The sequence below is a fragment of the Crotalus tigris genome, unplaced genomic scaffold (assembly GCF_016545835.1).
Source record: "Crotalus tigris isolate CLP2741 ecotype Arizona unplaced genomic scaffold, ASM1654583v1 scf7180000024321.1087588, whole genome shotgun sequence".
Classification (NCBI taxonomy): domain Eukaryota; kingdom Metazoa; phylum Chordata; class Lepidosauria; order Squamata; family Viperidae; genus Crotalus; species Crotalus tigris.
In genome coordinates, this window is record NW_024100493.1 from 1,067,501 (window position 1) to 1,082,985 (window position 15,485).

The window sequence follows — 15,485 nt, forward strand, 5'->3', positions numbered from 1 at the left end:
CATCTGAACCCGGGGGGGGGGCTACGAATAAAGCATCGCGGGCTAATTAAGAATCTCAGCCTTATTTAAACTCTCCCTTTTCCCCAGCAGCCAAGGATGCTTCTGTGAAAATGCCACGTCTGCTGGGAGGCCACGGTGATAAAAAATTTAAAAAAATCCCTTAAATAATTTAAAAACCCCAAACGCCGCTTCCCACACTATCGAAAGGAAGTTGGGAAAAGGTTGCCTCAAGACAGTTCAAAGGACACACACACACACACACACACACACCCCTCAGTTAAGGATAAATACAGACTTGACTTATGACCACAGATGAGAAACCCCAAATTTCTGTTCCGAAGTAAGACGGTGTGTGGAGTGAATTTTTGTCCCGTTTTATGACCGTCTGGCCGCATTTGTGAAGCGATTCGCTGCCGTTTTTCGTGGAGTGACACGGTTGTTAAGCGAATCTGGCTTCCCCTTTGATTTTGCCTCGCAAAAGGGGATGGTGCGAACCCGGGATGCTGCAGCCGTCATAATATGAGCCAGTTTCCAAGCATTTGAGTTTTGAGCACGGGGATGCTCAAAACGGTCGCAAATCGCCTTCGCGGCGCCGTTGCGACTTCAAACGGTCACTACACTGGCAGCTATAAATTGAGGACTACCTGTACGACAGGGTGACGCAGGGACCCTTCCTCAATTTCTTTCGAGGTCCTCCCTCCATGCTTTTTAACCTTGCTTACGTGACTTGCCGTAAGTCAAGTCAATTAGAATGAAGTTGAGAAGCGGTAGGACAGGCTGGTCCAGTGGTGGTGTATGACAGGTTGCAGTTTATTGAAGAGGAGAGCCAGACAGGAAGATGGCTCTGGAAGAAAGAGAGTGAGCACATGTAGGGAGTGGGTTTTTATATCCTCTGGAGCCTTTTGTTTGGAGTTGTTTCCTGTTCCTGTTTGAGGCTTTGTATTTCCTGTGTCATGTATTCTGACCTGAGTCTACGTGTGCCCTTTGGCATCTGTGGGTTAATCCTATTATGTCCTGTCTTAGAGTTTGGGTGGGGTGTGTAGATTTTAGGTGTCTTTGTCTTCCTAAGCTTCTAGCTGGAGGGCTCCAACCTTCCTGAATGGATTATCACTTCTGCATTTCTACAGAGATGGTTTCTGCTTGAGGGGAGGGAGACTTGGGGCTATTAAGAAAAACTGGGCATGCTTTTCTGCCTCTTTAATATTTCCTTCTCTGGGGGGCTGACTTCCCACATTATGTTTACAGTTATCCTCTGTTTTGGAAAACGGACGCATCGTCATCTACACCACCAGCCTTCGGGTGGTGAGAACCACTTTCGAAAGATGCGAGTTAGTTCGGAAGATCTTCCAAAACCACCGAGTGAAGTTTGTAGAGAAGAACATTGCGCTGAACGGGGACTACGGGAAGGAGCTCTCTGAGAGATGCAGAAAGCTGGGAGAAATCCCGTCGGTCCCTGTCGCCTTTATCGAAGGCCAGTATCTGGGGGTAAGTGTGCGAGGGATGAACGGATGAGGTTAGGCGAGTCTGCCTGCCCGGTTTAAATCTGACAACGTGAGAAATCAGAGCGACCCGGATGTGGAAAAGAGGAAGCATATTACGTTCGCAAGCCTTTGTGCTGCAGCCCTCATTAAGGAATAGGTTCATTAGGCAATCTAGAGTTAAGTGAGAACAATTAACCAGTGGAACGACTTGCCTCCAGAAGTTGTGGGTGCTCCAACACTGGAGGTTTTTAAGAAGAGATTGGACAGCCATTTGACTGAAAGGGTATGGGGTTTCCTGCCTGAGCAGGGGGTTGGACTAGAAGACCTCCAGAATACCTTCCAACTTTACTATTTTATTCTGTTCTATCTATTCTACATTCTATTCTAGTCTTTCTCCTATTCAACTCTACTTTCTTTTCTATTCTGTAATTCTATTCTATTCTATTCTATTCTATTCTATTCTATTCTATTCTATTCTATTCTATTCTATTCTATTCTATTCTATTCTATTTTCTCTAATTCTATTCTATTCTATTCTATTCTATTCTATTCTATTCTATTCTATTCTATTCCTTAATTCTATTCTATTCTATTCTATTCTGTTCTGTTCTGTTCTGTTCTACGTTCTATTCTATTCTTTCTCCTATTCAACTCTACTTTCTATTCTATTCTGTAATTCTATTCTATTCCATTCCATTCTATTCTGTAATTCTATTCTAATCTGTTCTGTTCTGTTTTATTCTGTCCTGTTCTACATTCTATTCTATTCTTTCTCCTATTCAACTCTACTTTCTATTCTATTCTATTCTATTCTATTCTGTTCTGTTCTGTTCTGTTCTGTTCTGTTCTGTTCTGTTCTGTTCTGTTCTGTTCTGTTCTACATTCTATTCTTTCTCCTATTCAACTACTTTCTATTCTATTCTATTCTGTTCTATTCTGTTCTGTTCTGTTCTGTCTTACATATGAGTCGCCAAGCCTCTGAATTTTGATGTGCAGATATAGAGCCTGCTGCATCTGAAAATGAATTCCGCCCTCTGCTGGCGTAAGAATATAACCTTTTTATTTGAAGTTAAATTTGCTGGACGGTTACATAAAAAGGGACTTTGGCTGAAATTACTGAAGGAATGGAGGAAGGAGGAGATGATATGCGATGTTCACTATAATTTTTGACTCCCTTGGATTAGGGAAGCAAAGATATTATTCCAAGACTGTTCAGAAAGAAGCTAACTGTCAATTCCCCAAGAGGAAGACCTTTGCAGGGAAACGCAAAGAGCATCTGGGCCTGCCAGAGAAAAATCTCGCTTTGTGAAATCGTGAAATCTCGTCCAACGGGTCTGCCCAGCAGGGTTCGTACCGGACACACAATGAAAGCATTGTGGGTCAAGAGGGAACGCCCTGATTTGGTGTTTTTTGTTTTGTTTTGTTTTGTTTTTAAAAAGAGGGCGGGTTGACTTTTCACACGAAAAACAAACCTCCTGGCAACAGGCTGGAGAAAAGGGATCATGGAAGACTCGGTGAAGGTTTGCAGGGAAGCTGACAGTAATCAGAGTGAGATGTTAAAGATTCCAGTTGGAAAAAATAAATACATTCAAGAGAGATAGAAAACATTGGGGAGAAGATTTGAGCTTCCTCCCTCCTCCTTCTTCCCCCCCTTTTCCTTCCTTCCTTCCTTCCTTCCTTCCTTCCTTCCTTCCTTCCTTCCTTCCTTCCTTCCTAACCATCTTCCTTCCTTCCTTCCCCCTTCCTCCCTTTTCTTCTTCCTTCCCTCCCTTCCTTTCAACCTTCTTCCTTCCTTCCCTAACCATCTTCCTTCTTCCTTCCTTCCCCTTCCTTCCTTCCCCTTCCTTCCTTCTCTCCCTCCCTTCCTCCCTTTTCTCCTTCCTTCCCTCCCTTCCTTTCAACCTTCTTCCTTCCTTCCTTCCTTCCTTCCTTCCTTCCTTCCTTCCTTCCTTCCTTCCTTCCTTCCTTTCTTCCTTTCTTCCTTCCTTCCTTCCCTCCCTCCCTTCCTCCCTTTTCACCTTCCTCCCCTTCCTTCCTTTCAACCTCCTTCCTTCCTTCTTCCTTTCTTCCTTCCCCTTCCTTCCTTCCCTCCCTCCCTCCTTCCTCCCTTTTCTCCTTCCCTCCCTCCTTTCCTTTCAACCTTCTTCCTTCCTTCCTTCCTTCCTTCCTTCCTTCCTTCCTTCCTTCCTTCCTTCCTTCCTTCCTTCCTTCCTTCCTTCCCCTTCCTTCCCTTCCTCTCTCCCTCCCTCCTTTCCTTTCAACCATCTTCCTTCCTCCCTCCACTTCCCCTTTCCCTTCCCTTTCCCTCCTTCCTTCCATCCTCTCTCCCTCCCTCGTCCCCCCCCCAACCATCTTCCTTCCTCCTTCCTCAATTGTGGTCGTAAGTCAAGGACTACCTATATGAGACCCTCCAAAAGTTAAGCCCTCAATCTTACTAGACCTGCAAGAATAATAACATTTCAGAAGATTTTGCACGCCCTTTTTCTCCTTCCTTCCTTCCTTCCTTCCTTCCTTCCTTCCTTCCTTCCTTCCTTCCTCCCTTCCTGACCTCTATGGTCCTCCTTAATTTGCAATTAATCTGAACAACTTCTGAAGTGAGCATTAGACGGTAACTAACATTCTACATCAGAAAGAAGAGGAGAATGGGAATAAGGGGCACTTAGAAAATGCAGCCCTGTGTTACTGTACTTCATTTTTCAGAAGATCTGGAGGGGGTGAAAGAGGCTTTGAAAGAGGACAATGAAGGAGAACACACAGGCACAATAACTACTGTATTTGGCCGAAATCTTTCCACTGACCAGTGGGAATAACCGTAAAAGGCAGATATGACACATAGGAAAAGACATCTAATTCTTCGTCTTTTTTTTCCCCCTGAAGGAAAAATAATGGCATCAAACAATAAACTCAGCTGCAGAGTCTTTTGGCTATCCCTAATTACTGAATCAAATAAAAAACAAAACACAGGAACAGAAGAATGTTGAAAGCAATTTACCAGGCAGAAAAACTGCGCCTTTTTTTTTTTTTAACAGTGAAAGCAAGCACTCGAGAGAAATAATGAACTATAAAGAGAGGCCAAATTCTCTTCCGCCATGATTATTAGACATAATATCAAATAAGATAAAAGCTTGGCTGATTCGCTCAAACTCCAGTCTAGACTTTCTGCCAAAGGGACACACACAGACCCAATGAATAAGTTACAAAAAAGTTATATTGTCCCTCGTACATACAACATACCCATCCAGACACATCCAGTAAGAGAAGAGACAGCAAGAGAGAGCAGGTACAATTTGTCACAAGGAATCTGTCCCAAACAACAACAACAACAACAAAAAATAGATGCGAACATGTTGTTGTTGGTCCTTCCAGGCAACCAGTTCTTGAGATCTTTGAACTGAAGGGAGGGTTCTGAGTTCGAATTACTGGAAGTACCAGAGGGGGAGAAAAAAAAATCAAGAGAGAAGGACTGAGAAAGGGCTTGCTTATTAAATTTGCAATGACCCTGATGGCTGTATTCTTCCTATATCTACTGAGGCTGCTAACTCTCAGCTGGAGGACTGGTGTGAGCAATTAAAGAAAAAAAAAAAAGAAAAAAGACAAAGAAAAAAATAACTTGGTCACCAGAAGCTGACATTGCAAAGAGGAGAAGCTAAGAAGATAGAAGACATTGCTTTACAATCCCACGGTAGGAAGCCCCCCCCCCACTCCTCAGATTAAAATATTCTTTATTCTTAATATTAAAAAGAGGCAGAATATTATGTTACCCCAAAGGAGGAATGGAGAAAAATCTTAACAAAGGCAGAAAGCAGCCCCAGTCTTTCTTAATAGCCTCAAGCAGAAGCCTCAAGTCTTTAGAGATGGATTATTTTGTGCCTATTAAGAAAAACTGGGCCAATCTGTTCAGAAAAAAAAACCAGGTGGTACCTAACACAATAGTAGTAACTGTGAGAGGGATCTTGGAGTCCTAGTGGACAATCACTTAAATAGGAGCCAGCCGTGTGCTGCAGCTGCCAAAAAGGCCAACACAGTGCTAGGCTGCATTAACAGAGGGATAGAATCAAGATCACGTGAAGTATTAATACCACTCTTCAATGCCTTGGTAAGACCACACTTGGAATACGGCATCCAGTTTTGGTCACCACGATGTAAAAAAGATGTTGAGACTCTAGAAAGAGTACAGAGAAGTGCAACAAAGGGGATTGGAGGCTAAAACATATAAGGAACGGTTGCTGGAATTGGGTATGTCTAGTTTAATAAGAGAAGGACGAGGAGGGACATGATTGTTTTAATTTTGTACGCCGCCCTGAGTCCCTTGGGACTGGGCGGCATATAAATTTTAGAAATAAATAAATAAATAAATGATAGCAGTCTTCCAGTATCTCAGGGGCTGCCCCAAAGAAGAGGGAGTCAAGCTATTCTCCAAAGCGCCTGAAGGCAGGACAAGAACCAATGGGTGGAAACTAACCAAGGAGAGAAGCAACCTAGAACTAAGGAGAAACTTCCTGACAGTTGGAACAATTAACCAGTGGAACAACCTGCCTCCAGAAGCGGTGAATGCTCCAACACTGGAAGTTTTTAAGAAGAGACTGGACAGCTATTTGTCTGAAATGGTATAGGGTTTCCTGCCTGAGCAGGGAGTTGGACTAGATGACCTCCAAGGTCCCTTCCAACTTTATTGTTATTATTACCTTCAGCCTCAACAGCTGATGGGATTAAGAATTTACATTCCCCCACCCCAAATCCAAGGACAGGACACAACTTTTAGGACATAATAGGATTAACCCAACACCCTCTTCAGACTAGCAAAAGACACAAAAGCCCACCTCATCGCACAACCCAGAAACATTTCCACTTCAAAGTCTCAGAGCTCCATAAAAATCCATCCACATTCTCAGAACTGCATGCTGTTGTTGGTTCTGCTCATCAATAAACAGAAAATCTTCTTTCCTCAGCAGCCTCCATTTTATTCCCGGCTTGGAACTGGACCTGATTTTTCTTTTAACGCTACCAGTCAAGAACTTTTCTGTACCCCACAGCCCTAGAACACTTCTGATATATTCCCCCTTACGAAAGTTCAAACTAACGGCAACAAATTATGCATATACACTGTAATTTTGAAAACCCAAGTTTTCGCACCCCCTGGAATATCATCTCGCACCCCCAGTTGGGAACCCCTGGTATAGACCAACCCATTGGGTTGCAGGCAGTAGCAGATGTTCCTGGGAAGGGGGTCCCAAAAATCAAGATGGTGGCTACCACCATGTGCATGGAAGACCCACATTCAGACATGCACCAAAAGCGACGGGTTTTGATTTCACAGTGGTGGCCAACATCTCATCATACTTCAAATGGTTTCCAGGCTCCATTCTTGCTTCATCTCCCTTTGGTTTGAGAAAAAGGGGCCTTTAGAAAGAACAAAAGCTTGGTTTTTATATTTCTTACGTTTTCCCCATGCTGGTGTCGGCGCTGATCTTTAGCAAATGTTTTTTTCTCTTCACCCTCGTTGTTGGAGATCAGAAAATATAGAAACGGAAACCCATCAAAGACAGAAAAAAGCCCTCACCTATGGCCCAGTGTTCACTTTCATCCTGTGACACCACGACTCTCCAGAAATAAACCCTGATTCCAACGTGGCTTTGGTTAGAAGGAAGGTCATCCAGTCCTGATCCAGTTGGCAATCCTGCGTTAATTGCGAGACACCCCAGCAATGCTTCAGCAATCAAATTTGACAATATGCTGACATTAGTTGAGGTCACGTCAGAATTGCATAAACACTTTCACACGGAGGACTGACCCACTGCCAAAACGGGATTGGATCTTGACTCCATAGCAGCAAAAATTTCCCTTTCCGAGTGTTACATAGAAAAGTTCAGCTGGTCCTCTCTGATTAGTCGAAGGAACCATGGAATTGTTTTATATCTTCTTCGGCAGATCAATTCGCTCTGTAAGATCTTTTTCTATTTGGGACCCCATTCGATCTCCGTTATTTTAATTTTTCACATCTGCTTTCTAAGCCTTTTCATCATTTTTCCCTTTACAGTCCCAAAGGTGTTTTTTTTTTTCAGGAGGTGATGGGACTTCCATGTTTTTCTTTGAAGATGTTTCGCTTCTCATCCCAGAAGATTCTTCAGTTCTGACTAGATGGTGGGGGAAAGGAAGGATTTATACTCCTTGCAGACAGCTGGTCATTTCTTCTTTTAGAGAGTCATTGAGGCAACTTGGAGGTTTATCTGTGTCCTCACTGGTGCTTTTTCACCTGAACTTTATTGTTTTTCTTTGAAGATCTTTCGCTTCTCATCCCAGAAGCTTCTTCAGCTCTGACTGGAGGGTGGGGGAAAGGAAGGATTTATACTCCTTGCAGACAGCTGATCATTTGCATCCTTTTAGAGAGTTGTTGAGGCCACTTGGAGGTCTTGTCTGTGTCCACAGAGTCATCTGAGTGGCGCAAATGGTTCCTATAGTCTGCAATTTTTTTTTCTGGAAACCCATTCATACTCCCACACGACTTGGAGGGTGTTCATCCCAAACTGCATGGCTAAAAATATATGGAGATTCTCAGTCATTCCAGTCATAGTTGTCCCAAAGGGGCTTTTTTCAGGAGGCAACTGGACTTTCTTGCTTTTCTTTGGAGACATTTCGCTTCTCATTCCAGAAGCTTCTTCAGCTCTGACTAGACTAAAGCCTTCTATTCCCTTCTATCCAGTCAGAGCTGAAGAAGCTTCTGGGATGAGAAGCGAAACATCTTCAAAGAAAAGCAAGAAAGTCCAGTTGAAAAAGCACTGCTGAGGACACATACAAACCTCCAAGTGGCCTCAACGACCCTCTAAAAGGAGGCAAATGACCAGCTGTCTGCAAGGAGTATAAATCCTTCCCTTCCCCACCATCCAGTCAGAGCTGAAGAAGCTTCTGGGAGGAGAAGCGAAACATCTTCAAAGGAAAACAAGAAAGTCCAGTTGCCTCATGAAAAAGCACCTTTGGGCTGAGGTAAAAAGAAGCTCCGCCATCTTTCTTCCTGTCAGGCCTTCCTTTTAGAGAGTCACTTGGACCCTGAGGACACAGACAAAACTCCAAGTGGCCTCAACGACCCTCTAAAAGAAGCCAAATGACCAGCGGTCTGCAAGGAGTATAAATATAAACCCTTCCATTCCCCAACAATTCAGTCAGAGCTGAAGAAGCTTCTGGGATGAGAAGCGAAATGTCTTCAAAGAAAAACAAGAAAGTCCAGTTGCCTCATGAAAAAGCACCTTTGGGCTGAGGTAAAAAGAAGCTCCACCATCTTTCTTCCTGTCAGGCCTTTGTTTTAGAGAGTCATTGAGGTCACTTGGACCCCGAGGACACAGACAAAACTCCAAGTGGCCTCAACGACCCTCTAAAAGAAGGCAAATGACCAGCGGTAGAAATATGAACCCTTCCATTCCCCACCAATTCAGTCAGAGCTGAAGAAGCTTCTGGGATGAGAAGCGAAATGTCTTCAAAGAAAAACAGGAAAGTCCAGTTGATTCCTGAAAAAAGTACTTTTGGGACAACCCTGATCTGGATGATGGAGAATCTCCACAGACTTTTTCCCTTTATACTTAACCAGCTCTGTGTGAATTCAGGGCTGGAGATCCTTGAACTGTAAACAACAACAACAACAACAAAACCCCCTCAATTTTTCTTATGCATGTAGTAAGAATCTCTGATGTAACTGTATATGAAGAAATTAAATGTGATGAAGTACCTTTTAACCCTATTTTTATAGGAAGGCCTATTTTTCAAAGCAAGGCGCACCTTTGGCAATGACTGTGTAGCGCCATTTAGACAAATGTTATTTGTTCGACAAGCGTGACTTGGTTCAACTGGAAAAGTGTGATTTATATCAATGCCTCTTGCAAAAAAAAAGCTTCTCCTTTGTTAAATTCTCCAAAATAACCACCTTCCACCCTCCTCTCTCTTTCTCTCTCTGTCCTACTCACACACAGACAATCACGTATACACCTACCCTCCCGGACACCAACTAACGGATTTTGCCTCTTTCTTTCTAGGGTGCTGAGAAAATTTTGTCAATGAATGAATCTGGGGAGCTGCAGGACCTCTTAACCAAAATTGAGGTAATTAAGGTGCTTAGCAGAGACCACATCACAAAAGCTCCCGTTTCCTTGTCCCGACAACCCTTGAGTGTGTCATTATATTGATCCACATATATACAAAAGTTCCGTTCGACTTCTCCAGACAAATCATTGCTAAGACGTTTAAAGATTTTTACCCTTTGTTGTTCTAACTGCTAAGACTGCTCGCCTTAAAATGGCGTACGGTTGAATTCCCCTGTGGATGGGTAAGAATATAGGCCAGGGGTCTTCCAACGTGGCCCTTTTATGACTTGTGGACTTCAACTCCCAGAATTCCTCAGCCAGCGTGCCCCACAGTCCTCGTCCTCTCCCTCCTCTCCACAAATCCCACTCCCTTCCAACACTGATTATGTTATCTAGTTGGGTAATGAAATGTCTGCAAGAAAACAACCCAGCTCAGAGAGCACCCAGACCCCACAGTCTTCTTCTTCTTCTTCTTCTTCTTCTTCTTCTTCTTCTTCTTCTTCTTCTTCTTCTTCTTCTTCTTCTTCTTCTTCTTCTTCTTCTTCTTCTTCTTCTTCTTCTTCTTCTTCTTCTTCTTCTTCTTCTTCTTCTTCTTCTTCTTCTTCTTCTTCTTCTTCTTCTTCTTCTTCTTCTTCTTCTTCTTCTTCTTCTTCTTCTTCTTCTTCTTCTTCTTCTTCTCCTCCTCCTCCTCCTCCTCCTCCTCCTCCTTCTCTCCACAAATCCCACTCCCTTCCAACACTGATTATGATATCTAGTTGGGTAATGAAACGTCTGCAAGAAAACAACCTAGCTCAGAGAGCGCCAAGGACCCCACAGTCGTCCTCCTCCTCCTCCTCCTCCTCCTCTCCACAAGCCCCACTTCTTTCTAACACTGATGTTGTCACCTATGGTTAATGAAATCTCTGCAAGGACACAACCAAACTCAGAGAGCATGAAGAACTGCAACTTTGGAGGAGCTGAACGGTGCACATCTTAACCTTGCTGGGGTTGAGAGGCATGGGTCTGTTCATGCAACTAATAGATGCCATTGTTCTTCCCCTCCCCTCCCCTCCCCTTTCTGTAGAGAGTTCAACACCCGCACGAATGCCTCTCCTGCGGGGGCTTTGGCTTCCTTCCCTGCGTCATGTGCCATGGGAGCAAAATGTCCATGTTCCGGAACTGTTTTACAGACTCCTTCAAAGCCCTCCGGTGCACGGCTTGCAACGAGAATGGCTTGCAGCGCTGCAAGAACTGCATGAGCTAAGAAGGGCGCGTGTCTCTTGCGCACAGACCCGAACCCACACGCACAACCTCATTTTATTATGTCGACAGAGCCGTTTGTGATGCTCTCTCTCTCTCTTTTAAAAAATTAAAAGCCACCGTGTTTATCTAGCTGAATCGGTTCTGCTCATTTGTGAAATATAGACTGGGAGTCGCAGAATATATTTAATAAAGTTGGAAGGGACCTTGGAGGTTGTCTAGTCCAACCTCTTGCTCAGGCAGGAAACCCTACACCATTTCAGACAAATGGCTGTCCTGTCTCTTCTTAAAAACTTCCAGTGTTGTAGCATTCACTGCTTCTGGAGGCAGGTAGTTCCACTGGGAAAGTCAAGATGTCAAGACTTGCGCGTGGATTGGATTTAAGTGAGGGAGAGATGCGCATAGTCAGCCTCACTCTCTCTTCCCAGATTCCATCTTATTCCAATGGCAGGACAAAAGTCGAGACAATTGGAGATGAGCTGGGTGCAGTGGTTGACCAGGGCATCTTTCGTGTCTTGCCGTGCTCTCAGCATACCACGTCGCTTATCATCGGTCTTATTAGCCACCTACGAACACATCGTTGATGGCCCACAACCCACAAGATGTCAAGGTCTTCATCGAAATCGATGGACGAACAACCAGTTCCACTGGTCAATTGTTCTAACTGTCAGGAAGTTTCTCCTTAGTTCTAGGTTGCTTCTCTCCTTGATGAGTTTCCATCTGTTGCTTCTTGTCCTGCCTTCAGGCACTTTGGAGAAGAGCTTGACTGCCACTTCTTTGTGGCAGCCCTTGAGATACTGGAAGACTGCTATCATGTCCCATTTGGTGTAGTAGTTAAGGCACGGGGAACGAGGAGTCTGTGAGTCCTACTCTCACCTTAGCCATAAAAGCTGACTGGATGACTTTGGCCTAATCATGGTTGCTGGAATGGGGTCTGCCTAGTTTAACGAAGAGAAGAATGAGGGGTGACATGATTGCAACCCCTTCCATTTCTGTTATTCCATTATTCTCATATAGGTCAAAGATTAGATCTGCCTCTTGGACTTGGCGTATTACCTAGAGCCATTAATGTAGGGGGTTGCATATCACTTACAAAAAAACAACATCCCACAAATAAAAGATTTTTATAAGATCTGAATTTTAAGAATCACATCATATGCCAAAACATTTGGTTTTGTATATTAAAACAACACGATTAAAAATAATAAAAAGATAAATCTTTTCTTTGGACGGCCTATACATCTCATAAATAAAATACATTTAAAAGAGAGCCGTGGTGACGCAGTGGCTAGAATGTGGTACTGCAGGCTGACTCTGCCCACTGCCAGCAGTTTGATCCTGACCAGCTCAAGGTTGACTTAGCCTTCCATCCTTCCGAGGTCGGTAAAATGAGGACCCAGATTGTTGGGGTGGGAGGCAAATAGGCTGACTCTGTAACCCACTTTTAGAGGGCTGTAAAGCACTATGAAGCGGTATATAAATCTAAGTGCCATTGCTAAAAACCATACCAAACGTTTACTTCCTCCATCGTTGCTCAGTTGTATTTTTTTGGTGCCTAAATAAAGACAAACGCTTTTTCACAGCTGTAGGATTTCATTAATGAGTAACCCTGTATGGATTTTGCTAATGAAGACTGCTTCTTTTCATTCCTGACCACCATCCTTCACAAAATAATGACAGATGTTTCATGTTTAATTTCTTGCAGTTGCCTAAAAGCTAACTTTACTCACTTAGGATCTGACACAAAAGCATTCAACAGGAAACATTTAGGCCCTAAATAATGTAGACGGTGGGAAAAGTTTGATCGCTCGGCTTCGTTTAAATAATTTACGGGCGACGGCAAAAGAGCACTGTAATCCTGAGACAATTTCTCACATGAAAATGAGAGAAATCACTCTTGAAGCATTTCCCTTGGACTCTTTAGCCCCAAATCCTTTTTTTCTCTCTCTCATCTGAGGGTTGAGTTCGTCAACGATGGCATTTCAGGGGAAAGGATTCTGAAAAGACCGACCTGGTGTAAAATGTTTTTGGCCTATCAGTGAGCCTTCTTGAAAAACGGCTTTCAGACGCGCTGAACAATTTATGAAGCCCCATCAAGTTCTAGCTGAAGTAAGGACGAGAAACTATGGTTGGAGACAAATCAAGGAGAGAAGCAACCTGGAACTGAGGAGAAACTTCCTGACAGTGAGGACAATCAACCAATGGAACAGAAGTTGCCTCCAGAAATGGTGGGCGCTCCATCCCTGGAGAATTTTAAGAAGAGACTGGACAATCACCTGTCTGAGACGGTACAGGTTCTCCTGCTTGAGCAGTGGGCTAGACTAGAAGACCTCAAAGGTCCCTTCCAACTCTTCTCTTCTCTTCTCTTCCCTTCCCTTCCCTTCCCTTCTCCTCTCCTCTCCTCCCCTCACCTCCTCCTCTTTCTCTTCTCTTCTCTTCTCTTCTCTTCTCTTCTCTTCTCTCTCTTCTCTTCTCTTCTCTTCCCTTCCCTTCTTCTCCCCTCCCCTTCCCTCCCCTCTCCTCCCCTCCTCCTCTTCTCTTCTCTTCTCTTTTCTCTTCTCTTCCCTTCCCTTCCCTTCTCCTCCCCTCCCCTCTTCTCTTCCTTCTCTTCTCTTCTCTTCTCTTTCCTTCCCTTCTTCTCTCCTTCCCTCCCCTCCCCTCTTCTCTTATTATTATCCAACTTTTATGCCACCGATCTTCCTTCCTATTTAAAAACGAAAAGCTCTCCTTCCCTTCAAACCCATCGTAGGGATAGGGATTGCATTTTGGACCACAGTTTAATGACTTTGTTTACTCTTTCTGAACAAAGAAACGGGAGACCGGAACGTAATTAATATTTCATTTTCATACGGCATCACAATTTGCCACCCAGGCTTCTAATAAAGCGACGTGTCCCATGCATTATGTAAAGTTCATCTGTCGGGGAAAATTGCTGGTAAAAATGGCATCCTTGGAGGAAATTGCTCTTAAAAATGCCTGCATTAGGAGGCATATGAAAAGTTAAAAAGCTGTAGCTTGCAAAGAGAGAGTTTTTGTCAAAACTGGGTTATTGTGACTACCGCCTAGCTGTCAAGTATAAAACCAGCAGGGCCTGGATTCTATTTTATTTGTAATAGCCCCCTGCTCTAGTAGACCCAAAATTCATTTACTTCTCTCTGGTGGAGGAGTTTTAGTTCCATATGCAAGCTGTGACGTCCAGGGAGATGCACGCTCTGTAAAATTGTGTACGGGCTGACTTTTACTTGACGCAGAGAACTTTGAAAGCCAGGCTCAGGAAAAAAAAGAAATGCAATTATGGCCAGCTTCACAGTTGTGAGAAGTTTTATATCCAAATATATATTTATTCTTTATATACGGTTTCCATCTTCTCTTAAACCATTAACAGAATCCACCATGGTCCGAGAATCAAGATAATTGATCAACCAAGCTGAAACTAAGTCCATCACCTAAACTTGGCAAACTTCCTCAACCCCCCCCCCGCAACCCCCCCAAAATACAGTTACCCAGACCTAATCCACATATCAAAAGATAGGGCAGTGGCGGCGAACCTATGGCACGGGTGCCAAAGGCGGCACTCAGAGCTCTCTCTGTGGGCACGTGCGCCATCGTCCCAGTCCTAGGCCTTCAGCTGGGTTTTATAAAACCTTTTCACTTTAGGCCTCTACTGCCATGTGCAAAAAAAAAAAAAAAAAAAAGGTTCAATCAATCAGTCAATTTCAACTTCTCGCGGGAAAAAAAAAGATCTCGCAAAGTTGGAATTGATTGATTGTACTTTTTAGTCCCACCCAGTCTGCCGTTACCACCGCAGCCATGCCCACCCAATGGGCCACATTTACCCAATGGGCCATGCTCACCCAATAGGCCACACCCACCCAATGGGCCACACCCACTGGCACCCGACAATGCATAAGTGGGTTTTGGGTTGCAGTTTGGACACTCGGTCTCTAAAAGGTTCGCCATCACTGGGATAGGGTCTGCAAAACGCAAAGTTCATTAAATTAGATTTCCCAGAGGAAGGCCTAATGTTTACCAGAATAAACATACCTACACACTCAAACACACACACACAAACCCCTCAAAGGTCACCCTAGAATCAGCACCTAGACACTGTCACACCCAGGACAAGCTCCTTCTGTTCAAATCTCCCATTTCTTTGCAAACTGCTTTGCTTTTAGGAATAAACATTTCTCCTCACCGCTGTCTACGTCTCATTTTTTATTTATTCTTCTGACCCAATTCTGACTCCTGTCGGAAGGAATAGACTCAAGGGAAGCGAGGGGCTTTGTAACCTGAAACGGTGCAGGATCCTAATTCTCCTATAGGAAGTAGCAGAAAGCTGTTACGGGCAGGTTAGGCCCTGGCTACGTTTAAGCTCTTTGATGGTCTTCGTGATGGCTTTTGTTGAGCCAGGTAGGAAAAACCAGCAGTGGACCAGTTTGTTGTGCAAATCGCCGCCTCTCATCTAGAACAGAATAATAGAGCTGGAAGGGACCTTGGAGGTCATCTAGAACCCTATACCAGTGATGGCGAACCTTTTAGAGCAGTGGTTCTCAACCTGTGGGTCGGGACCCCATTTGGGGTCGAACGACCATTTCATGGGGTCGCCAAACAACGCAGTCCGCCATTTTTCCCCCCTTTTCCTTAGCTGTGCTCCTCCCTTTTATTCTATTGGCTTTCGAAAGCCAATAGAAGAGAC

The 15,485-nt window shown here is 44.0% G+C and overlaps 1 protein-coding gene across 1 annotated transcript in view; it reads left to right on the top strand.

Annotated features, from left to right (window-relative positions):
• Window positions 1-10,793, top strand: part of GRXCR1 (glutaredoxin and cysteine rich domain containing 1) — a 19,817-nt gene extending 9,024 nt beyond the window's left edge. Inside the window, exons 2-4 of the mRNA XM_039325220.1 lie at window positions 1,246-1,485; window positions 9,503-9,568; window positions 10,614-10,793. Coding sequence (XP_039181154.1) covers window positions 1,246-1,485; window positions 9,503-9,568; window positions 10,614-10,793 — 486 coding nt within the window. The remainder of the gene's footprint in view (window positions 1-1,245; window positions 1,486-9,502; window positions 9,569-10,613) is intronic.
• The last annotated feature ends 4,692 nt before the right edge of the window (window positions 10,794-15,485 follow it).